General features: G+C 43.3%; 1 protein-coding gene across 2 annotated transcripts in view; it reads right to left on the bottom strand.

Annotated features, from left to right (window-relative positions):
- The window catches only part of LOC118396840 (alpha-2-macroglobulin-like), a 31,431-nt gene extending 7,055 nt beyond the window's left edge, over positions 1–24,376 (bottom strand). The window contains exons 1-27 of one of the 2 annotated variants that reach the window (XM_052467484.1): positions 24,221–24,376; positions 23,333–23,516; positions 22,022–22,178; positions 21,789–21,841; positions 21,275–21,295; positions 20,932–21,100; positions 20,728–20,812; positions 20,347–20,461; positions 20,103–20,214; positions 19,911–20,020; positions 19,544–19,711; positions 19,145–19,381; positions 18,897–18,960; positions 18,444–18,589; positions 17,195–17,344; positions 16,532–16,753; positions 16,125–16,221; positions 15,905–16,013; positions 15,577–15,802; positions 15,292–15,418; positions 7,927–8,048; positions 7,043–7,094; positions 6,809–6,892; positions 6,321–6,497; positions 5,775–5,856; positions 4,276–4,432; positions 3,587–3,661 (exon numbers count right to left, since the gene is read on the bottom strand). In XM_052467484.1, the coding sequence (XP_052323444.1) occupies positions 3,587–3,661; positions 4,276–4,432; positions 5,775–5,856; positions 6,321–6,497; positions 6,809–6,892; positions 7,043–7,094; positions 7,927–8,048; positions 15,292–15,418; positions 15,577–15,802; positions 15,905–16,013; positions 16,125–16,221; positions 16,532–16,753; positions 17,195–17,344; positions 18,444–18,589; positions 18,897–18,960; positions 19,145–19,381; positions 19,544–19,711; positions 19,911–20,020; positions 20,103–20,214; positions 20,347–20,461; positions 20,728–20,812; positions 20,932–21,100; positions 21,275–21,295; positions 21,789–21,841; positions 22,022–22,178; positions 23,333–23,516; positions 24,221–24,303 (3,384 nt within the window). In that variant the 5' untranslated portion in view covers positions 24,304–24,376. Of the gene's footprint in view, positions 1–3,586; positions 3,662–4,275; positions 4,433–5,774; positions 5,857–6,320; positions 6,498–6,808; positions 6,893–7,042; positions 7,095–7,926; positions 8,049–15,291; positions 15,419–15,576; positions 15,803–15,904; positions 16,038–16,124; positions 16,222–16,531; positions 16,754–17,194; positions 17,345–18,443; positions 18,590–18,896; positions 18,961–19,144; positions 19,382–19,543; positions 19,712–19,910; positions 20,021–20,102; positions 20,215–20,346; positions 20,462–20,727; positions 20,813–20,931; positions 21,101–21,274; positions 21,296–21,788; positions 21,842–22,021; positions 22,179–23,332; positions 23,517–24,220 lie in introns of both variants that reach the window. The other variant, XM_052467483.1, reaches the window with a different exon arrangement.
- Positions 24,377–26,061: the final 1,685 nt, after the last annotated feature.

The following is a 26,061-nucleotide window of genomic DNA, read 5'->3' as shown; positions in this document are numbered from 1 at the left end:
ATGTAAATGTAAATGGCGTATCACTGCAGAATGCTGTGGTAGCCATGCTGGTTTAGTGTGACTTGAATGCTAAATAAATCACTGACAGTGTCACCAGCAGAGGACCCCCACACCTCCTCCTCTATGCTTCACGGTGGGAACTACACATGCTGAGATCATCCGTTCACCTACTCCACATCTCACAAAGACACAGCGGTTGGAACCAAGAATTTCACTTTTGGAATCAGACCAAAAGGACAGATTTCCACCAGTCATATGTCCATTGCTCATGTTTCTTGGCCCAAGCAAGTCTCTTCTTCTTAATGTTGTCCTTTAGTTGTGGTTTCACTGCAACAATTCCACCATGAATGCCTGATTCTCCTCCGAAAATTTGATATTGAGATGTGTCTGTTTAACTCTGAAGCCCTTATTTGTGCTGCAATTTCTGAGGCGGGTAACTAATGAACATATCCTCTGCAGCAGAGGTAACTCTGGTTCTGCCTTTCCTGTGGTGGTCCTCATGAGAGCCAGTTTCATCATAGCGCTTGATGGTTTTTGCAACTGCACTTGAAGAAACTTACAAAGTTCTTGAAATTTGGTTGAGAGAATGCCAAGAGTGTGCAAAGCAGTCAAGGCGAAGGGTGGCTACTTTTTTTTTTTTTGAAGAATCTCAAATATATTACATCAAATCAAATTATTTGTCACATGCACCAAATTACAACAGTGAAATGCTTACTAACCAACACTGCAATGTCTAAGTAAAAATAATAATATATATATATATATATATTTTTTTTAAAGAATTATCTGGGGCGACGCACAATTGGCCTTGTCTCATCGTGCACCAGCGACTCCTGTGGCGTGCCGGGCGCAGTGTGCGCTAACCAAGGTTGCCAGGTGAACGGTGTTTCCTCCGACACATTGGTGCGGCTGGCTTCCGGGTTAGATGGCGCTGTGTTAAGAAGCAGTGCGGCTTGGTTGGGTTGTGTATCGGAGGATGCATGACTTTCAACCTTCGTCTCTCCCGAGCCCGTATGGGAGTTGTAGCGATGAGACAAAACAATTGGATACCACGAAAAAGTATTATCGTACATACATTTTGTCCCCCTACACCAAACACGATCCCGACACGCAGGTTAAAATATCAAAACAAACTCTGAACCAATGACATTCATTTGGGGACGGGGTCGAAAAGCATTAAACATGTATGGCAATTTAGCTAGTTAGCTTGCTAGCTAATTTGTCCTGGGATATAAACATTGAGTTGTTATTTTACCTGAAATGCACAAGGTCCAACAATTAATCCACACATAAAACGGCCAACCGAATCGTCTTCTCTCCTCCTTCCAGGCTTTTTCATCTTTGAATTGATATGGTGATTGGCATCTACACTTTCATAGTATTACCAAGACAACAGGCAAAACATTTAGTATTTCAATCACCCACATGTGTATAACCAATGAAGAGATGGCAAGTGGGTACCTGCTTCTATAAACCAAATGTTTTTATTTTACCTTTATTTAACCAGGCAAGTCAGTTAAGAACACATTCTTATTTTCAATGACGGCCTGGGAACAGTGGGTTAACTGCCTGTTCAGGGGCAGAACAACAGATTTGTACCTTGTCAGCTCGGGGGTTTGAACTCACAACCTTCCGGTTACTAGTCCAACGCTCTAACCACTAGGCTACGCTGCCGCGGAGATGGGAGAGGCAGGACTTGCAGCGTGATCTGCGTCAGAAATAGGAATGACTTCAATTTTAGCCCTTGGCAACGTCCAGGTGTGAAAGGGCAGTGTGGAGTGCAATAGAGATTCCATCATCTGTGGATCTGTTTGGGCGGTATGCAAATTGGAGTGGGTCTAGGGTTTTTGGGATAATGGTGTTGATGTGAGCCAATACCAGCCTTTCAAAGCACTTCATGGATACAGATGTGAATGCAACGGGTCTGTAGTCATTTAGGCAGGTTGACTTCGTGTACTTGGTCACAGGGACTATGGTGGTCTGCTTGAAACATGTTCGTATTACAGACTCATGACTCCATTCCGTTATTTCATAGTTTTGATATCTTCACTATTATTCTACAATAGTAAAAATAAAGAAAAACCATGGAATGAGTAGGTGTGTCCAAACTTGACTGGTACTGTATGTATTTAAACACAGTATTGTATTGCTAACCTTGTGGGGACACACAATTCAGTCCCATTCAAAACCCTCTTTTCCCTAACCTTACCCTTAACCCAAAAACCTAACTCTAGCTTCTAACTTTAGCGCCTAACCCTAAAAATAGCATTTGACCTTGTGGGGACCAACATGTCCCCAGATGTCCCCACAAAAGTAGTTAAACATGTCCACACACACACGTCCACACAGTGCCTGGCTCTCTCCAGACGTGACGCTTGGCATTCAAGCCAAAGAGTTCAATCTTGTTTTCATCAGACCAGAGAATCTTGTTTCTCATGGTCTGAGAGTCTATTAGGTGTCTTTTGGCAAACTCCAAGCGGGCTGTTATGTGCCTTCACTGAGGAGTGGCTTCTGTCTGGCCACTCTACCATAAAGGCCTGATTGGTGGAGTGCTGCAGAGATGAATGTCCTTCTGGAAGGTTCTACCATCTCCACAGAAGAACTCTAGAGCCCTGTCAGAGTGACCATCAGGTACTTTGTCCTCCTTGATCAACACCCTTCTCCCACGATTGCTTGAGTTTTGGGCGGTCAGCTCAAGGAAGAGTTGTGGTGGTTAAAATGTCTTCCATGTAACAATGATGGAGGCCACTGTGTTCTTGGAGACCTTCAATGCAGCAGAAATGTTTTGGTACTCTTCCCCCAGATTCGTGCCTCGACACAATCCTCTGTCGGAGCTCTACGGACAATTCCTTCAACCTCATGGCTTGGTTTTCCTTTCTCTGACATGCACTGTCAACTGTGGGACCTTATATAGATTATATAGACAGGTGTGTGCCTTTCTAAATCATGTCCAATCAATTGCATTTACCACAGGTGCACTCCAATCAAGTTGTAGAAACAGCTCATGGATGATCAATGGAAACGGGATGACCTGAACTCAATTTCGAGTCTCATAGCAAAGGGTCTGAATACTTAGGTAAATACGTTATTTCTGTTTCTATTTTTAATAAATTAGCAAACATTTCTAGAAACCAGCTTCAGCTTTGTCGTCATTTTGGGGTATTGTGTGTAGATTGATGACAAAAACATTTAATTTAATCCATTTAAGAATAAGGCTGAGACGCAGGGCTGTCCAACCCTCTTTCTGGAGTTCTACGGTCCTGTGGGTTCAGTCCAACCCTAATTTAGCATATCTGATTCAGCTAGTTAAGGTCTTATTGAGCAGCTAATTAGTAGAATCAGGTGTGTTAAATTAGGGTTGGACTGAACCTCCAGGAAGAGGGTTGGGCAGCCCTGCTGTAACGTAACAAAATGTGGATTAGGTCAAGGGGTCTAATACTTTCCGAATGCACTGATGGATATGTATTTCTATCTATGAAATAGTGGGACGGCTAAGCAGAAATATCCCCTAGGGCTGTACATCTTATTTATCAATATGATATAAAAAGACATGATATGGAAAGAGAGAAAGGTCATGATAACTCACAGTAGTGTTGCCATCCAGCTCCAGCAGTGCAGCGGTAATGTAGGCAGTGAGTGACACTTGATCCCCGACCCCTCCCTATAACACCAAAGGATGACAGTAAACGTCATCCAATATCATACAGTACTCTCAGGTGCTACAGAGTTTCAAAGTCACACTGATATCAACCGATATCAGGAAAAAAATCCTTGCAGTGTTTAAAACATTCGCATGGTATGGTGCACCAAGATAAAGAACAGGGTGGGAAAACCTGTTAAGCCCTTCAGATACAAGTCTACTGTTCTGGAGATACACAAAAGATGTCAGGACTAGTCAGACTCTGGTAACTTTGGGGAGGTGGTGTGTTCTCAGGGCAAGCTAAAACAGGCTTGGGATTCTTGTTGTGCTCAGCATGTGCTTTATTTGGGGCACACGTGGGGTCCTAAGGTCCTCCTGAACAGTACATTAACCCAGGTGTCAGTGCAGGATGAATAATGTAAAGTACATGTATTTGATTGTACGATATGTATTGTTATCAAGTATTTTGTGTTTAGTTATCTAGGATTTTATACAAACTCCACCATTGCACTAAATAGAATGGGACACTTTTGCACCAGAACCTCATGCTGAATCTCTGCCCTTTAACGTCACCTTTTCACATTAGGTGGCAGCAGTAAGATACTCCTCCTCTTACTTCCAGCTAAACCCTTTACCTTCATGCCGTTATGGAAGAGTTTCCCTACTGATGTGATGCAGCCATCATTCTGCTGGTGACTGGCCAACCAGGCCTTGGCCTGGGCAATGTGGGCGGGGTCCACAAAGACATAGGGCTTGGCCCCGCCAAAGGACTTCAGCACAAAGGAGGTGAGCCTGAGAGGACACAGGGAAGATGTTACTGGAGTTACTAAGACTAAACTAATTCGTAGAAATTTAAATAACTTCACAGATCTTCATTGTAAAGGGTTTAAACAACGTTTCCCATGCTTGTTCAATTAACCATAAACAATTAATGAACATGTACCTGTGGAACGGTCGTTAAGACTAACAGCTTACAGACGGTAGGCAATTAAGGTCTCATCTGCATGTACGTGCCCTAGGCATTCTGCAAGGAGGACTGCTAGTGTGGCCAGGGCAATACATTTTAATGTCAGTACTGTGAGATGCCTAAGACAGCGCAACAGGGAGACAGGAAGGACAGCTGATCGTCTTCGCAGTGGCAGACCACGTAGAACACCCGCACAGGATCGGTACATCCAAACATCACACCTGTGGGACAGGTCCAGGATGGCAAAAATAACTGCCTGAGTTACACCAGGAAAGCACAATCCCTCCATCAGTGCTCAGACTGTCCGCAATAGGCTGAGAGAGGCTGGACTGAGGGCTTGTAGGCATATTGCAAGGCAGGTCCTTCCTGCAGGCTTATCCTGACATGACCCTCCAGCATGACAATTCCACCAGCCATACTGCTCGTTCTGTGCGTGATTTCCTGCAAGACAGGAATGTCAGTGTTCTGCCATGGCCAGAGAAGTGCCAGAATCTCAATCCAATTCAGCACATCTGGGACCTGTTGGATCAGAGGGTGAGAGCAAGGGCCATTCCCCCCAGAAATGTCCAGGAACTTGCAGGTGCCTTGGTGGAAGAGTGGGGTAACTTCTCACAGCAAGAACGGGCAAATCAGATGCAGTCCATGAGGAGATGCACTGCAGTACTTAACGTAGCTGGTGGCCACACCAGATACTGACTTAATTTTGATTTTCACCCCCTTTTGTTCAGGGACACACTATTCCACTTCTGTTAGTCACATGTCTGTCCAACTTGTTCAGTTTAGGTCTCAGTTGTTGAATCTTGTTATGATCATACAAATATTTACACATGTTAAGTTTGCTGAAAATAAATGCAGTTGACATTGAGGACGTTTATTTTTTTGCTGAATTTAGATGGTGAGCCTTACCTAAACTATGGATCATAGAATCTAGATAAGTGGCTAGTAGCCATACTGTATGTCCTGAAAGCCAACCCTAACTTTGCCACAATAACAATTGGCTTCATCACATCCTAATATGGATTTGAGACAATCACATTCTACCTTTATTACATATTGTTAACACCCTTAAATCAAATGTCATTTTCTAGAGGGACTTAAAAAAACATTTACATTGTAGAATAATCTAAGAGACGGTATTATGACTGTGTGGACTTGCAATAAACTGACCAGGTGTTTCCAGACTCATCACTCTTCCCAAAGGCACTGTAGGAGCCATCATCATGCTTGTAGTTGAGCTCTCTCTGGTAGCCTGCAACACAAATGGCCAAATGAACAAACAGACTCTCCTTCTAGGGACAGGTACTGTATGTGGAAGGTTAAGTTAACTGGTTTTGTGCCAAATATAGGCAACATGTTGTTGCTAGTCAGAGGGGAGATGCACATAGAAATGATCAGACTACAAACTGTTAGAGACCGTGGTCATCTTTTCAGAGTCCTGTTCAATCACAAGTCTTTTTAGCACAAGGCTTATTGCAAATTATTTCCATTATATGTATTAAATTAAGCATTTGTCTTCAGAATAGATAACAGCCTATTTACCAGGGTTGTGTCCAGTAGGGAGATTTTTTTTTTAAATGCTTTTGAGGAAAATAGGGAGTGGAGTGTAGGCTGTAACTGAACATGTCTGATAATAAATGCTTGCTTTTCGTTGCAACATATTTTAAAACAGTTTTGTTATGTTGTGCCTTACTGAACCAGACCCAGCTTCCTCACCACTCTCTAAGAAGCCTGTGGCCCTGGTCTGGATCTCCTTGGTGAGCTGCCTGGTGCTCTGCAGGTAGTTGAGGATGTAGATGTTGGGAGCAAACAGCACCATGTTCTGCTCTCCACAACCATAGGGCATCTGCAACAGGCTGTCCAGGTTCTTCATGGCCCGGCCCATCAGGTCGCCTGGTGAAAGAGACCAACCATTGAGGCAAGCAATCAAACATTGGTCTCTAATTAATGGCAGTTATTTGACCTGCAGATCCCTTTCCTTACCCTAACATTAATCAATGCTTATCCCTGTCCTCACCCATAACCTTAAGGGAATCATAGATCTGCAGGTTGAATAGTTGAATATCCACTTGCCCCATCATGAATACATGGATGAAAAATCCTTGCCTACATTCATCTGCACCAAAAGGAAAACATATCCTGAACATTTTATAAACCTTAGAATTAGATGTGAAACCTCAACAAAACAGGCGGAGTATTCTCACCTAGTACTGAGAGAGAAACCTTGGCAGAGCCCTCCACAAACACCTCAGGCAACTTCAGAGAGATGTCCTTCTCCACTGGGCCCTCTGGAGACAGATAAATGAGACAGACTGAGTGACTTGAAAACTGGTATAACCAATTAAAAAGTATTTCATCTAAACCAAAACAAATGCATGTAAACTTAATCATCAGGGTAATTATGAGAAAGTAAAATGACTGAGAGGTCAGGAGATCACCTGCAGGGCAGAGCAGGGCGTTGTGGCTAACCGTCTCCTGGGTTCCCTCGGCCTAATAGAGGGAAACTGACCATTTTCAGGAAAAACAGCACCAAAATAAAAGTCTAATGATGACAAATCAAGTTCATTTGATCCTAGAATTTATATGCTAATCACTTAAAGGTTAATTAAATGTTAGTTTTTCCCCCAAATTTCGTAGTATCCAATTGTTAGAAGTTAGTCTTGTCTCATCGCTACAACTCCCGTACGGACTCGGGAGAGGCGAAGGTCAAGAGCCATGCGTCCTCCGAAACACAACCCAACCAAGCCACACTGCTTCCTAAGACAACACTCATCTAACCCAGAAGCCAGAAGCACCAATGTGTCAAACACCGTACTGTGCCTGGCCCGCCACAGGAGTCACTAGTGCGCGATGAGACAAGGGTATCCCTGCCGGCCAAACCCTCCCCTAACCCGGACGACACTTAACCAATTGTGCACCGCCCCATGGGCTTCCCGGTCGTGGCCGACTGCGACAGAGCCTGGGCTCAAACCCAGAGTCTCTGGTGGCACAGCTAGCACTGCGATGCAGTGCCTTAGACCACTGTGCCACCCGGGAGTCTACGCCCCAGGCCGTCTGTTGTGTCAGTCCAGCTATACGAAAATATATGTATTAATTAATTGACAGATTACATTTTTCTTCAAACTTGTAAAAATATTTCCTTTTTTATTTATTATGCATGGGCTGGTGTCTCACTGTATTTAAGCTTAAAACACCAAACCATGTTGGTCTCCTTATCAAAATACCAAACATACAATAGCAGGGGATATAAAGTCTATAAAGTCTAATGTATGTTATCACAGTGGGAGAAACAGTGGACTTGCTATACAGGACAGACACTCACCTCTACCAGCAGTGTTTGCACAATGGTATCAATGCGTCCTTTCTCTGGCACCGTGGCCACTTCGTTGCCGCAGAGCTCCTCAGTCTTCAATGCCTCAGCGCTCACTTTCACACTCACCTCCCCTATAGTTCAGGACAGGGAGACATTAACATTCCAGTCTAGACCAGTCACCCATCAGCTTGCTTCCGGTCACCCTCTCATCCTAAAGTTAAATCTAGACTTGGTTTCTTCTATCGTAATCGATCCCCTTTCACCCCAGCTGACAAACTAACCCTAATTCAGAAGACATCCTCCCCATGCTAGATTATGGAGATGTAATTTATAGATTGGCAGGTAAGGGTGCTCTCGAGCGGCTAGATGTTATTTTTCATTCAGCTATCAGACTTACCACCAATGCTCCTTATAGGACACATCACTGCACTCTATACTCTTCTGTAAACTGGTGAGCTCTGTATAAACGTCGCAAGACCACTGGTTGTTGCTTATTTATTAAACCCTCTTAGGCCTCACTCCCCCCCTATCTGAGATATCTACTGCAGCCGTCATCCTCCACAAACACCCGTTCTGCCAGTCACAATCTGTTAAAGGTCCCCAAAGCACACACATCCCTGGGTCACTCGTCTTTCCAGTTCGCTGCAGCTAGCGACTGGAACGAGATGCAACAAACACTCAAACTGGACATCTTTATTTCAATCTCAATCATGGACACTCTTACTGACCATTGTGGCTGCTTTGCGTGATGCATTGTTGTCTCTAACTTCTTGAACTTTGTGCTCTTGTCTGTGCCCAACAATGTTTGTACCCTATTTTGTGCTGCTACCATGTTGTGCTCCTGCCATGTGTTGCTGCCGTGCTGTGTTGTCATTTTAGGTCTCTCTTTATGTAGTGTTGTCTCTTGTCGTGATGTGTGTTGTGTCCTATATTTCTTTATATAATGTATTTTTAATTATATTCACATCAGATATGTGCTCATGTTACTTCCGGCGCCGACAGAGATGGCCTCGCTTCGCGTTCCTAGGAAACTATGCAGTTTTTTGGTTTTTTACGTGTTATTTCTTGCATTAGTACATTTACATTTAAGTCATTTAGCAGACGCTCTTATCCAGAGCGACTTACAAATTGGTGCATTCACCTTATGACATCCAGTGGAACAGTCACTTTACAATAGTGCATCTAAATCTTTTAGGGGGGTGAGAAGGATTACTTATCCTATCCTAGGTATTCCTTAAAGAGGTGGGGTTTCAGGTGTCTCCGGAAGGTGGTGATTGACTCCGCTGTCCTGGCGTCGTGAGGGAGTTTGTTCCACCATTGGGGGCCAGAGCAGCGAACAGTTTTGACTGGGCTGAGCGGGAACTGTACTTCCTCAGTGGTAGGGTGGCAGAGCAGAGGTGGAAGAGAGGTGGATCCACAGAGCCTGAACGCAGTGCCCTTGTTTGGAGAGCTGGCCAAGGACGGCACGTTCAAGAGTTTGAGAGAAAAGAAAGAAGGGATACTGGTCTGTAGTTGTTGACATCGGAGGGATGAGAACCGACAGGGAGTTGTAGGTTTTTTCAGAAGGGGTGCAACTCTCGCAGTCTCTTGAAGACGGAAGGGACGTAGCCAGCGGTCAGGGATGAGTTGATGAGCGAGGTGAGGTAAGGGAGAAGGTCTCCGGAAATGGTCTGGAGAAGAGTGGAGGGGATAGGGTCAAGCGGGCAGGTTGTTGGGCGGCCGGCCGTCACAAGACGCGAGATTTCATCTGGAGAGAGAGGGGAGAAAGAGGTCAGAGCACAGGGTAGGGCAGTGTGGGCGGAACCAGCGGTGTCGTTTGACTTAGCAAACGAGGATCGGATGTCGTCGACCTTCTTTTCAAAATGGTTGACGAAGTCATCTGCAGAGAGGGAGGAGGAGGGGGGGGGGGATTCAGGAGGGAGGAGAAGGTGGCAAAGAGCTTCCTAGGGTTAGAGGCAGATGCTTGGAATTTAGAGTGGTAGAAAGTGGCTTTAGCAGCAGAGACAGAGGAGGAAAATGTAGAGAGGAGGGAGTGAAAGGATGCCAGGTCCGCAGGGAGGCGAGTTTTCCTCCATTTCCGCTCGGCTGCCTGGAGCCCCAGGTCATCTTAGGTTTCATTACATACAGTCGAGAAGAACTACTGAATATAAGATCAGCGTCAACTCACCATCAGTACGACCAAGAATATGTTTTCTGCGATGCGGATCCTGTGTTCTGCCTTTACAAACAGGACAACGGAATGGATCGCATGCAGCGACCCAAGAAAACGACTCCGAGAAAAAGGGAAACGTAGCGGTCTTCTGGTCAGACTCCGGAGTGCCCCAGCATTCTTCTTGCCAATGTCCAGTCTCTTGACAACAAGGTTGATGAAATCCGAGCAAGGGTAGCATTCCAGAGGGACATCAGAGACTGCAACGTTCTCTGCTTCACGGAAACATGGCTTACTGGGAAGACGCTATCCGATGCGGTGCAGCCAACGGGTTTCTCCACGCATCGCGCCGACAGAAACAAACATCTTTCTGGTAAGAAGAGCGGCGGGGGCGTATGCCTCATGACTAACGAGACATGGTGTGATGAAGGAAACATACAGGAACTCAAATCCTTCTGTTCACCTGATTTAGAATTCCTCACAATCAAATGTAGACCGCATTATCTTCCAAGAGAATTCTCTTCGATTATAATCACAGCCGTATATATCCCCCCCCAAGCAGACACATCGATGGCTCTGAACGAACTTTATTTAACTCTTTGCAAACTGGAAACCATTTATCCGGAGGCTGCATTCATTGTAGCTGGGGATTTTAACAAAGCTAATATGAAAACAAGACTCCCTAAATTTTATCAGCATATCGATTGCGCAACCAGGGGTGGTAAAACCTTGGATCATTGTTACTCTAACTTCCGCAACGCATATAAGGCCCTGCCCCGCCCCCCTTTCAGAAAAGCTGACCACGACTCCATTTTGTTGATCCCTGCCTACAGGCAGAAACTTAAACAAGAGGCTCCCACGCTGAGGTCTGTCCAACGCTGGTCAGACCAAGCTGACTCCACACTCCAAGACTGCTTCCATCACGTGGACTGGGACATGTTTCGTATTGCGTCAGATAAAAATATTGACGAATACGCTGATTCGGTGTGCGAGTTCATTAGAACGTGCGTTGAAGATGTCGTTCCCATAGCAGCGATAAAAACATTCCCTAACCAGAAACCGTGGATTGATGGCAGCATTCGCGTGAAACTGAAAGCGCGAACCACTGCTTTTAATCAGGGCAAGGTGTCTGGCAACATGACCGAATACAAACAGTGCAGCTATTCCTCCGCAAGGCTATTAAACATGCTAAGCGTCAGTACAGAGACAAAGTAGAATCTCAATTCAACGGCTCAGACACAAGAGGCATGTGGCAGGGTCTACAGTCAATCACGGACTACAAGAAGAAACCCAGCCCAGTCACGGACCAGGATGTCTTGCTCCCAGGCAGACTAAATAACTTTTTTGCCCGCTTTGAGGACAATACAGTGCCACTGACACGGCCTGCAACGAAAACATGCGGTCTCTCCTTCACTGCAGCCGAGGTGAGTAAGACATTTAAACGTGTTAACCCTCGCAAGGCTGCAGGCCCAGACGGCATCCCCAGCCGCGCCATCCCCAGCCGCGCCCTCAGAGCATGCGCAGACCAGCTGGCCGGTGTGTTTACGGACATATTCAATCAATCCCTATACCAGTCTGCTGTTCCCACATGCTTCAAGAGGGCCACCATTGTTCCTGTTCCCAAGAAAGCTAAGGTAACTGAGCTAAACGACTACCACCCCGTAGCACTCACTTCCGTCATCATGAAGTGCTTTGAGAGACTAGTCAAGGACCATATCACCTCCACCCTACCTGACACCCTAGACCGACTCCAATTTGCTTACCGCCCAAATAGGTCCACAGACGATGCAATCTCAACCACACTGCACACTGCCCTAACCCACCTGGACAAGAGGAATACCTATGTGAGAATGCTGTTCATCGACTACAGCTCGGCATTCAACACCATAGTACCCTCCAAGCTCGTCATCAAGCTCGAGACCCTGGGTCTCGACCCCGCCCTGTGCAACTGGGTACTGGACTTCCTGACGGGCCGCCCCTAGGTGGTGAGGGTAGGCAACAACATCTCCTCCCCGCTGATCCTCAACACGGGGGCCCCACAAGGGTGCGTTCTGAGCCCTCTCCTGTACTCCCTGTTCACCCACGACTGCGTGGCCACGCACGCCTCCAACTCAATCATCAAGTTTGCGGACGACACAACAGTGGTAGGCTTGATTACCAACAACGACGAGACGGCCTACAGGGAGGAGGTGAGGGCCCTCGGAGTGTGGTGTCAGGAAAATAACCTCACACTCAACGTCAACAAAACTAAGGAGATGATTGTGGACTTCAGGAAACAGCAGAGGGAACACCCCCCTATCCACATCGATGGAACAGTAGTGGAAAGGGTAGCAAGTTTTAAGTTCCTCGGCATACACATCACAGACAAACTGAATTGGTCCACTCACACTGACAGCGTCGTGAAGAAGGCGCAGCAGCGCCTCTTCAACCTCAGGAGGCTGAAGAAATTCGGCTTGTCACCAAAAGCACTCACAAACTTCTACAGATGCACAATCGAGAGCATCCTGGCGGGCTGTATCACCGCCTGGTACGGCAACTGCTCCACCCTCAACCGTAAGGCTCTCCAGAGGGTAGTGAGGTCTGCACAACGCATCACCGGGGGCAAACTACCTGCCCTCCAGGACACCTACACCACCCGATGTTACAGGAAGGCCATAAAGATCAAGGACATCAACCACCCGAACCACTGCCTGTTCACCCCGCTATCATCCAGAAAGTGAGGTCAGTACAGGTGCATCAAAGCTGGGACCGAGAGACTGAAAAACAGCTTCTACGTCAAGGCCATCAGACTGTTAAACAGCCACCACTAACATTGAGTGGCTGCTGCCAACACACTGTCATTGACACTGACCCAACTCCAGCCACTTTAATAATGGGAATTGATGGGAAATTATGTAAATATATCACTAGCCACTTTAAACAATGCTACCTTATATAATGTTACTTACCCTACATTATTCATCTCATATGCATACGTATATACATCATCGACTGCATCCTTATGTAATACATGTATCACTAGCCACTTTAACTATGCCACTTTGTTTACTTTGTCTACATACTCATCTCATATGTATATACTGTACTCGATACCATCTACTGTATGCTGCTCTGTACCATCACTCATTCATATATCCTTATGTACATATTCTTTATCCCCTTACACTGTGTATAAGACAGTAGTTTTGGAATTGTTAGTTAGATTACTTGTTGGTTATCACTGCATTGTCGGAACTAGAAGCACAAGCATTTCGCTACACTCGCATTAACATCTGCTAACCATGTGTATGTGACAAATAAAATTTGATTTGATTTGAGATATCCCTCTTGACTTGTTAGTACAAGCGATTGTCAACATTTCTTTACAGGGATAGGATATATACAAGGAATGTATTTGAGGCATGTCTATTAGATACAGTGGGGCAAAAAATTATTTAGTCAGCCACCAATTGTGCAAGTTCTCCCACTTAAAAAGATGAGAGAGACCTGTAATTTTCATCATAGGTACACTATGACAGACAAAATTAGAAAATAAAATCCTGAAAATCACATTGTAGGATTTTTTATGAATTTATTTGCAAATTATGGTGGAAAATAAGTATTTGGTCACCTACAAACAAGCAAGATTTCTGGCTCTCACAGACCTGTAACTTCTTCTTTAAGAGGCTCCTCTGTCCTCCACCCGTTACGTGTATTAATGGCACCTGTTTGAACTTGTTATCAGTATAAAAGACACCTGTCCACAACCTCAAACAGTCACACTCCACTATGGCCAAGACCAAAGAGCTGTCAAAAGACAGCAGAAACAAAATTGTAGACCTGCACCAGGCTGGGAAGACTGAATCTGCAATAGGTAAGCAGCTTGGTTTGAAGAAATCAACTGTGGGAGCAATTATTAGGAAATGGAAGACATACAAGACCACTGAATCTCCCTCGAGCTGGGGCTCCACGCAAGAGCTCACCCCGTGGGATCAAAATGATCACAAGAACGGTGAGCAAAAATTCCAGAACCACACGGGGGGACCTAGTGAATGACCTGCAGAGAGCTGGGACCAAAGTAACAAAGCCTACCATCAGTAACACACTACGCTGCCAGGGACTCAAATCCTGCAGTGCCAGACGTGTCCCCCTGCTTAAGCCAGTACATGTCCAGGCCCGTCTGAAGTTTGCTAGAGAGCATTTGGATGATCCAGAAGAAGATTGGGAGAATGTCATATGGTCAGATGAAACCAAAATATAACTTTTTGGTAAAAATTCAACTCGTTGTGTTTGGAGGACAAAGAATGCCGAGTTGCAGACAAAGCACACCATACCTACTCTGAAGCATGGGGGTGGGAACATCATGCTTTGGGGCTGTTTTTCCTGCAAAGGGACCAGGACGACTGATCCGTGTAAAGGAAAGAATGAATGGGGCCATGTATCGTGAGATTTTGAGTGAAAACCTCCTTCCATCAGCAAGGACATTGAAGATGAAACGTGGCTGGGTCTTTCAGCATGACAATGATCCCAAACACACCGCCCGGGCAATGAAGGAGTGGCTTCGTTGGAAAATCTTTGCAGGGAGTTGAAAGTCTGTGTTGCCCAGCAACAGTCCCAAAACATCACAGCTCTAGAGGAGATCTGCATGGAGGAATGGGCCAAAATACCAGCAACAGTGTGTGAAAACCTTGTGAAGACTTACAGAAAACGTTTGACCTCTGTCATTACCAACAAAGGGTATATAACAAAGTATTGAGATAAACTTTTGTTATTGACCAAATACTTATTTTCCACCATGATTTGCAAATAAATTCATTAAAAATCCTACAATGATTTTCTTCCCTCATTTTGTCTGTCATAGTTGAAGTGTACCTATGATGAAAATGACAGGTCTCTCTCATCTTGTTAAGTGGGAGAACTTGCACAATTGGTGGCTGACTAAATACTTTTTTGCCCCACTGTACATACCTGAATATTCTTACATTTCAGTCTGACGAGAGCTGTGCGAAGTGAATAACGCTGTCCTTAGGCACTACAGTGGTACCACAGACGGCAAAATTCACATCCTACCCCCTCTTTGGCCCTAACCCGTTAACATTTACATTAATTAAGGGTCTGGATAAGTATAAGCAGTTTAGTGGAGTTACCACCATATTTATTACACCTTACAGAAGAATTAGTGGGAAGGACCAGGGAGTACATTTGGAGCCTTGTGATAGATTGACAGAAAGTACTGTATGGCTCACCCAGAGCAGTTGGGGTGAGGATCCACTTGAAGGTGCTGCTCTCTTCAGCACACAGACACAGCGTGTACTGGCAGCCTTCACATGGCCTGGCTGTGAACTGGTCCGACTCAGCTAGAATTACCTTCACCTAGGAGAAGCACATGGGGTCAATCTCAAGTCTTTCCTAGATTCCACTTGTCCTCTTCTCTCGTCCTTAGTGTCAGAGCGTCAGGTTGTCTACAGGGACTATCCAAATGAAGTGGGACTGGAGAGGTAAAAGAAATAGACAATACTGGGAGGGCTTACCATGATACACTTGGAGAGGTAGTTGAACACTGTGGCCTTGAGTGTGAACACCTCCCCCCGGATGACAGAGTAGGGCAGCGTCAAGCTCACAAAGAAGGGTTGGAAGGCAGTGAGGCCAGTGTTGGGAGCCAGGCCAAAACCCACTGAGGAAGTACAGAACGCCCCTGCAGCCCACTTGGTGATGGTGTCAGGGACAGTCTTCTCAAAATCCACCTCTCCTGTATCTCTGGTGGTGAAAAGGGTGCAATAAAAACAAAATCTATGTTACCATTTGAACACATGGTTTATGGTCATGGACTACAAATATGGTGTCTGTTACAGTGCTTACCCCACAGGCACCAGGTCCCAGATCCAGGTCTCAGGGAAGTATGTGCGGACGGTCTCCTTCGGCCCGGCAGAGGCTTCAGCGGCTGAGGTCTCTGGCATCATGTTGGCAACTAGCAACGGAGCATCAATTTCATCTACGTATTTAAATAGGATAGATGTAAATAGAAACCAATCCTTTATTAGGTTAAGACTAGAAAGGTTTACAAATTAGTGTATCATACCATATTCTACCATATCGTGTAAGTCCATAGAAAAGTGTAGGTTACAGTCAAAAGGTTTTTTCACGTCAGAGTTGGTCAGGATCTTGATTCCAACTTCCTAAAATTAAAATGTACAGAACATTATAAAACAGTGTCCAGAAATAAAGGCCATATCATACCTGTATTTCAGATCAGCTAAATTATGTGGGTATTAGTTTTAAAACCCAAACATTTCTGTAAATACTGTGTACATGTCTTTCTACCTTTTTCTGAAACATCACTTCACAGACCACATTCCATTTTAATTGATTCAGTGTCTACTTCAAAAAGATCGCATTTTAGCTTGAACCTCTTACTTAAATATATATACACACACTTTCCATATCCCAAACAGACAAAACAATAACAAACTTATTTGAGACTCTTACTTTAAAGATGTTGTAAACGTCGTTTTTGTCGTTGTTGGGGCCAAACCAGAATGAGCGTTTTTTCCTATCAGGTACAGGTGTTGCTTCCAAATCATCGGCCTGTTTAGGTACAGGTGGAGGGGGCACCTCCATCTCCTCTTCAGGTAGGCATGGGTAGGGGTCAGAGTCTTCCACTTTGTATGAATATCCAGACAACTTCTGAACAGGCAGCTGACTGAAGACCTGCAGAGAGGGAAGTAATATACCTCTTGTAATACTGACTAGATCATCCACAGCATCTTGACATGGTCAGAAAGTGATCAGAGGTTACAGGGTCAGTACAAGGTCAGTGCATAGGATAACACCTGCTTGAGTGGTACAAGAGAACCAATGGAATAGTCCCAAAAGTTTAAACTTTAAGTATCAGACAGTTGTTAAAACATAGTTAGAAGAAGCTGAAAGTAAGCCGGATCCTATCTTGAAATACATGAGTGCAAAAAAATCAATGGCAAAGGGGGATTTGTGTGATCAATGGTTAGTCAATGGATGGGCTGTGTACTGTACCAAATGGCACCCTACTCCTTATATAGTGCACGACTCTAGACCAAACCCCTTTGAGGCCCAAAAGTAGTTCACTACATGGGGAATAGGGTGCCATTTGGGACACACCCATGGAGAACGTACAGAGTCTAAGCTGAGCTCCTGTTCAGGCTGCAGCAGCAGCACACTCTGGTCGATGGCCCTGAGAGAACAAAGAGACCCTGGGTGGGCCTGGAGGCTCAGAAAGGTCTTCTCCCCTGGCAACTCCTGGAGGGACGAGAACTTCAGGGACACCTGGAGAGGAGAAAAGGAGAACACATCACAGCAAATGTTTAAATATATTTTCAATGCCTTCAGAAAGTATTCATACCCTTGACTTATACCAAATTTTGTTGTGTTACAGCCTGAATTCAAAAGAAAATGTAATATGTTTTTTCCCCCTCACCCATCTACACACACAACAACAACAAAGTAAAAACATGTCTTAGAAATGTTCGTAAATATATTTATAATGAAATATCTCATTTACACAAGTATTCATCCCGAGTCAATACTTTGTATTAGCACCTTTGGTGGCGATTACAGCTGTTAGTATTTTGGGGTTAAGTCTAAGAGCTTTGCACACCTGGCTTGTACAATATTTACCCATTAAGCTAAAATAAATATTTGAGCTCTGTCAAGATGATTGTTGATCATTGCTAGACAGCCATTTTCAAGTCGATTTAAGTCGAAACTGTAACTCAGGAACATTCAATGTCATCTTGGTAACCAACTCCAGGTATGGAATTGACCTCGCCGATGACAAGCATACCCATAACACAATGCAGCCACCACCATGCTTGAAAATGCAGTATGAAGAGTGGTACTAAGAGATGTGTTTTGTTGGATTTGCCCCAAACAAAACACTTTGAGATTCAGGACATAAAATTAATTTCTTTGCCATAACTTTTGCAGTATTACTTAAGTGCCTTGTTGCAAACAGGATGAGGACCAGTGACACAAAATCTAAATTCAATCAATTCTAAATTCCGTCTAACACAACAAAATGTGAAAAAAGTAAAGGGGTTTGAATACTTTCTGAAGGTACTGTATACTAACATACATGTCCAACACATTGGTTCATTTCAAGTACAGTAGCAAACTGATGTGCATATTGGAACAGAGCCCACATATAATAACAGTGCTGGAATACTGTGTAGAGGAACAGAAACAGACAACAATTTTGTGATGATCCAAGAGGTGCAGTTGAAGCATTTCATATCATAGTCTGATGCAAAGTCATTTTGGAAATCGATTGTAGTGCACGTTACCCCGATATATCCATATGGCTCTGGCTCTCTGATGTGACATTTTGACATCTCATGTAGCTGGTGAAAGGTGCCTAGTTGCCTACCTTGTTTTTCAGGCAGAGTTGAATGGGGAAGTCTCGACTGTCTGCTACTGCCTCCCCATCAGGCAGCATGGTATACACCACTACCTGGGCTAAAGGGGTCAGCTTAGACATTCGCTGCAGCGAGAGAGTCAGCTCCCCTTGGTTTACTGAAATGAGAGACAGACAATGCGAATGAAATTAAGTCACCGTAAACCACCAGTCATCCAATACGGACATTGTGATCTGTGAGTAGTCTATGATATTTAAATATACTTTGCACTGTGCAGTAATAACTTGTATTGAAGATATAATCTGGCTGATTGAATCCTATCGTGACAGATTTTCATCCCATGCCAGTTTAATGCCATTACGCCTTTCGACGAGGTATATTCTCTAATCAAGTGAGGTTCTGTGAAGTCCTGAAGAAAAAAATGCCAGGAAGAATACGGGAGAATCCAAGACCAATTAATTTACCTCTTCCTTCATTAACAGTCACAGGAAGACAGCCATGCTGCTGAATGCTGCCTCTAGATATAACCTGGGACATAAGATAACTTTTCAGCTGCATGTAAAGTACTGTATGGGTCTGCCCGATCCATTAAAATCTTTCCAGACATGACAATCAAATACCAAAGTAAGTAATATATATATATTCCAAAACCACAGTCAAAGTAAGTGGGAAATTAGGTTGTATTTTCAGTGAAACATCTCTTTAACCTTACCAGATAGAAAAAGTTCAGGGTCTTCTGTCCCTTCATCAGCTCCTCCCCCTGGATGATGTAGCGAGCAAGAACAATACCGTCCTTCTCACAGGAGAACTTCCCTTTGCCCTGCATTATCTTCACAAAGCTCTTGCTCTTGGAATAAAATTTCCTTGCGAAATGGTCAGCGGATGTATATTTTGGTCTACGCACACCGTGCATGTACTGATAATCCTCCCTAACCTTTTGATAACGAGCCTGGTTGAAGAAATAAAGAAAATATATGAAAAAGAAACAATTGTAGTAACCTTAGGGAATACACCATGATAAATTAATGACCTCATTCTGAACAAACATTTTCATATTTAAATAATATATCATTAAATATTTAGAGGAAAACATGAGTGAGTGACAACTGACCGACAGAGACACAGACTCAGAACTCCACAGAGAAGTGTCTAGAGAGAAATAAGCAATGCCCTTGCTGTCTGTGGTGAGAGTCCAGTCCTCAGATGTGCCACTGTTTTGTAGGAAGAGGTACACAGGCTCATTGGGAATGGGAGTAGAGTCTGGACCGGTCACTTTGATCTGAAAACACAGGACAGGATGACTGCAGATGTCCAATATACTACATGTAAACTCCCATTAAACACAACACATCAAAATCATGGTTTAGATGCTCCAAATGATGCGTTAACATTTATCATAACATCTTTCATAGATTTTCCTAAGCAATCCGTTTCCCTGCAGTGTTATTAAAAAGGAATGTAATATATTTTGTCCTCACCTTCCCCTCATATGCAATCCCTGGTTTATATGCTTGGGGCACGTCCTCAAAACAAACAGTTACGATGACATCGGTAAAGCTTGCCTTGCCACTACCTTTAAGGATGACCCCTGGAGAGAACACAGGCAAGGGTCAGAGGTTAACAGTTGAGCATGTAAACACCTCTACGTTAAAGATGAAGTTCTCTCCTACCCGTTCCATATTCCTCCATCTCAGTCTCCACTTCAAAGTCATCAAACCTTGATTCATTTAGAGCGAATCGGGTCACGTCAATAATTTGGGTTGCACAACCAGTTTTGTCGGTCTAAGGAGAATGAGTACAGTTATTGTAGGTCAGCTTAGCTCCACTACGAAAGCATGCTTCCATAAACCTCACCACAGTGAGTTCTATTTGTCATCGAAGGATTTAGCGTAACAAGAATAAAAAAACACTTACTTTCCTAATATACAACTCGCAGATAGTACTAGAACCATATAACCAGTGATGTCGAATGGCATTTCTACAAACTTTCATCGTGACAGACCCCAGGACTGGTTTTCCATAAGTGTATCTAGAAACAAAGTCACCAGATGAATGACAATTCAATAATGGTATATACATACATGTGTTGTAAAAAAAAAAAAAAACAGCTATGAACATGAGCAAGTATCAAACATGGGACAGTATCTATAAAGTATAGTCTATGCAACACACATATTAAGTCCTAATATTCTGCCCATAAAATGTCCTTGTTTAAAAGCTTGTTTGTCATTATCATTATCTTGCTGGTCATTATCATCTTATTGTCTGTCACGCGCCATCGTCTTATTCACTTACTTTCCACAAACTCTCAGTGTTGCTTGATTGTCCAGAATAGTTATTGTTTGGGGAAGATGGACTTTCACCTCATATTTGGGCAACACTGTAAAAGATACATGTTGATATTACGTCTTCAATGTCTGTTGAACTACACCAAAAACAAATCACAGACCACAATTTAATCACAATGTAAAAACAATAGAATCAGACAGAAGACATCACCATATTCTTTGATGTCAAAGTTTTGGGAGGTTTGTTCTCCCTTCTCATTCCATGCAGTGATGATGTAACTTCCTTGCGTTGCCTCTGCAGACATGGGGTGGGACAGGTCCAGAATTCCACTCACTGTTGACTGGTTCAACCATTGAGCAATGCGGTTGGAGTTGGGGTCCTGTATATAGTAGGTTTAAGGAAGGTGTTTTTGTTACAGAGGCAGGCATTGTATCAATTTATGCCGCAGTACATATTGGCAGGAAATATTTTCGAAGGGAGATCATGACATTATTATTGCTTATCTTATATATGCAGATTTAGTTTAGGTGCAATAGATTTGAATGAGTCTCACCTGAAGTTCCACTGTTTCATACTAGAAAAGAGAAACAAACATTCAGCATTTACATTGGGCCCCCAAAAAATGTTTAAATTGTATTTGTATTTCTTCCCAGAATTGTTTGGTGTCAGAAATGGGTTTAAAACATTAAATACATATCTTTCCAAAACAGTTTCCACAGTAGAGGCATCTACAGAGCGACAGTACAGAGCAGGCCTTGAGCTCCTTTCGATTCTTTCCATTCAACCCTTTCGATGCTCTGATCAAACAGCCGGGCCAAATGAACTCTGACCACATGTTTGCTGATCCACCCACCCGCCCACACTGCCCCATAAAAAAATGGGACTGCAAGAGAATGGAATCATTGCTCCCTTCCTCACTCAACTATGGTAAACATCTCCCAAATGACACAACACCTCCCTAAAATGTTCCATTTCTGACTAACACTGGGCTGTCCTGTAAAACCCAACTTAAAATTGCTTTCAAAGACTAACTTTATTTTTATTGAATAACACTGAGAGTAACTTACCATCTGATTGAATGACAAGAAACTAGCATCCAGTGAGACGATTCGGAACTTGACTGGGAAAGTGGTAGAAACATGTACAGTATATTCATCATCCATTTCAGTCATGACATTTCCTCAAGCTTATGGCCTCACAAAATGAGTATGTATAATCATTCAACATTATTAACAGTAGCCTAGACGAAAAGGGTCAGTTTAGTACATTTCAGTGTTGATCAAATAATGTATCTAACTACCTGTCTGTCCAGGTTTGTAGACTGGTTTGTCTGTCTGGAAAATGGTGAGGAATCTTTTGGGCTTGATCAAGATCTTGGTCTTTTTACTCATCTCATCCTTCCTCCCCTTGATGCTAACATGGACAGTGGCCACACTGTCAGTCTTCACTGTGGGTACCTGTACAACATGAAGAACAGGACAATGGATGTTTCTCTAGCTCTTAACCATAGCTTGGCTCTCCTAACAGTAGTTTGAGAAGAGCGCTTTTTGTTCAAATGGTGGATAGTCATACTTCGCTATGCTGAGGTTAAAATAACAGCCACTACATTTCATGGGTTGGATCATTTTGCATACAGCCTGGAAACCAAGTTGAGTTCCACACAACATGACTGAGTTATATCCAAACTATTCAGAATAAAAGACTGACATGAATGTGTGTTGCTGAATGAATGCGTATAGTTAAGGACACCTTCTCTTTCCATGACAGACTGACCAGGTGAATCCAGGTGAAAGCTATGATCCCTTATTGATGTCACTTGTTAAATCCACTTCAATCAGTGTAGATGAAGGGGAGGAAACAGGTTAAAGAATCATTTTTAAGCCTTGAGACATGGATTGTGTCTGTGCGCCATTCAGAGGGAGAATTGGCAAGACAAAATATTGAAGTGCCTTTGAACTGGGTATGGTAGGTGCCAGGTGCACCAGTTTGTATAAAGAACTGCATCACTGCTGGGTTTTTCACACTCAACAGTTTCCCGCGTGTATCAAGAATTGTCCACCACCCAAAGGACGTCAAGCCAACTTGGGCCAGCATCTATGTAGAACGCTTTCGACAACTGTTGAGTCCATGGCACGACAAATTGAGGCTGTTCTAAGGGCAAAACTCAATATTAGGAAGGTGTTCTTAATGTTTGGTATACTCAGTGTATGTACAACTAGTGGGAGTTACTGTTCAACTAAAATCAATATGAAGCGAGGAACAGGTTGTGTAACACCCAACACTGATGGGAAAGAGACCCAATTCAAAGGGTCAGCTACCATTAAAGCTGATGCCTCCGATCAGTGTTAGTTAAGTAAACAAATGACGTCAACATTTAACAAATTGGCTTGTTGACTGTAGTCGAAATGCTTTTGCATGTGAGAAGATAGAATAGGGCCACATACAGTAGATCACATTGTTGTGGAACTTAGCAGTTAGAAATGTCATAGATAGAGCTGGCATGATTCCTTAATCTACATGTCAGACAGGCATGATGGTTCTACATAATATATTTCTATCAAAGCCTTATACAATGTTGTAGCCTGCCGAACGCAGCACAGTTGCAGCTGACCTGGAAGGAGGTGCAGCGATAGAAATCCTGTGTTACTGCTTCCTCCAGTAGAATGGTGCTGCTGCCACCCTCCATCTCCATTGACACCTTCAATGACAGAGGCTCTGTGGCTTGATGGACCTGAGCACAAAGTTTCTCTGTGGTCCCTCCTACCACTTCCGAGCTGACCGTCACCAGGTAAATCCTTAAAGGGGAAAGAGTCAGCATGAATGCAGCTGTGGTAATAATACTTAAGTGGCAGTGTGCTCAAATGGCTCTTTTGTTCCTACTGATGTTTTAAAGTTGGGGAAAAAGCTGTCTTAATCGTCTCTGGCTATGTGCTCCACTCAGAGAGGCCAAACAATGAGAAATGGAGGGCACAATTGATTTTGTTTTGGAGAGTGTTTGAGTGGATACCAATGAGTTGTTTTAATGGTTTGTCAACCATGTCTTGGGGATGATTAAACAGAGAGACATTGGAAGAAAGCACACCAGTAGGGGGCAGTGTCTGTCAACATCTCTCAGGTGCACATAAGGGGGCTCTATTTGAATTTTAAACCCAAAAATCTATAGTTCTAATTGCCAGCATGTCTCAAAACATATGAAAAGCCTCACATGCACAGAGGTCCTGTGGCCTTACCACTATATTTGTTGTATCATTATTCACACATGGAGAAAATTGCAAGCAGATACAGTTAAATCAGTAAATATAAATGATTACACGATGTAATATTAGGTTAATAACTAAAATAATTTCTCAGGTGGACTATTCTACACCTGCACGTGCGTAGTGTGTAGAATGCGGAGTAGAATTAATGATGTTGCATGCAGTAAGGCATGTAAATACAAATTGCTGATTGTGTGTTTAATCTACTACCATCTACATCAAATGTTTTGTAGCGTACTTACGATTTCAAGGTGCTCGATGTCACAGTTTGTAAAATCACTGAGGTGATCAATACAAGGCAAAGTAAGTGGAGAGCCATGGCCATAGCTTCGCACTTTGAAATGCTCCCTTCCCTTGTCCAGATGATATGGTCAGAAAGGTTGGACAAACAGTGCTATTTATACCAAAATGCACCCTCGTGTCACTCCCTTCCAAATTGTTCGGAACACTGCAGCCACCTCCCGTTCCCACATAATTCCACTTCATTTCTCAAATAGGCACTGCCCCGACTAATATGATGGTCACAATGATGACCAAAACACCTCAAGCTATCTTTCCAGACACATTTAGACGGGAACACTTGATTGAAGAAATGCCTGTGTTTCCTGGCTGACCTGTCAATTTAGCCATGTAAAAAGCCACCACAGGCTACAGCTTTCTGCTTTGACTGATAAAATGCAACATATTAGCTCACCAATAGCATATTTATTTCCCTACTGTGTCAGAAATATGTCAATATCAACGGCGAAATATTGTCATCCAATCTAACAGTGAACATAGTGGATCAATATACTGTACCAGTCAAAAGTTTGGACGCACTTACTGATTCCAGGGTTTTTCTTTATTTAGACTATTTTCTACATTGTGGAATAGTAGTGAAGACATCAACACTATGAAATAACACATATGGAATCATGTAGTAACCAAAAAAAGTGTTAAACCTATATTTTATATTTGGGATTCTTCAAAGTAGCCACCCTTTGCCTGGATGACAGCTTTGCACAGTCCTGGCATTCTCTCAACCAGCTTCATGAGGTAGTGGTCTGGAAAACATTTCAATTAACAGATGTGCCTTGTTAACAGTTCATTTGTGGATTTTCTTTCCTTGTTAATGTGTTTGAGTCTCTCAATGGTATAGAGAAGATAGCCCTGTTTGGTAAAAGACCAAGTCCATATTATGGCAAGAATTAGATCAAATAAGCAACGAGAAAGATATGGTCAGTCAATCTGGAAAATTTCAAGAACTTTAAAAGTGCGGCGGAGACTGTGTGAATCAGGCCTTCATGGTCAAATTGCTGGAAAGAAACCACTACTAACTACTACAGGACATCAAAAATAAGATTGGACATTAGACCGGTGGAAATCTGTCCTTTGGTCTGATGAGTCCAACCTTGAGATTTTTGGTTCCAACCGCCATGTCTTTGTGAGACACAGAGTAGATGAACAGATATTCTCCGCATGTGTGGTTCCCACTGTGAAGCATGGAGGAGGAGGTGTGATGGTGCATAGCTGGTGATAGTGTCAATGATTTATTTAGAATTCAAGGCACACTTAACCAGCATGGCTACCACAGCATTCTGCAGCGAAACGCCATCCCATCTGGTTTGTGCTTAGTGGGACTATCATTTGTTTTTCAACAGGACAATGACCCAACACACTTCCAGGCTGTATAAAGTGTCATGTCTTTATTATCATTAAATTGAAGACTTATAGTTATCAAAGATTCTCTGTAATTAGTACTTTTGCAATCAACTGATTCACCATGTAACTGTAATTAACTAGGAAGTCGGGGAACCAAGGAAAAATATTCAGATTACAAGGTTACAATTTCCTAATATAACCTTTCAGATATTTTCATATCTGAGCCATAGTCTTCTGATTAATTAATCATTTACTTTACCTCACATTAGTCTCATTCCAAACTTCGTAAATTGTTGGTTATCTGCATGAACCCAGTCTTCAGTATGAGTCATCCATACATCAATTGTCTTAAATAATTTATTTATTACTAACTAAGTTATTCACAGAAATGCATAAACAAACAAGGTAAATGTGGTTACAATAAATGATTGGGGACTGTGCC

The sequence above is a fragment of the Oncorhynchus keta genome, chromosome 18 (genome assembly GCF_023373465.1).
Source record: "Oncorhynchus keta strain PuntledgeMale-10-30-2019 chromosome 18, Oket_V2, whole genome shotgun sequence".
NCBI classification, from domain to species: Eukaryota; Metazoa; Chordata; class Actinopteri; order Salmoniformes; family Salmonidae; genus Oncorhynchus; species Oncorhynchus keta.
The sequence above is the reverse complement of the archived record's forward strand: the minus strand, read 5'-3'. Positions and strand labels throughout refer to the sequence as shown.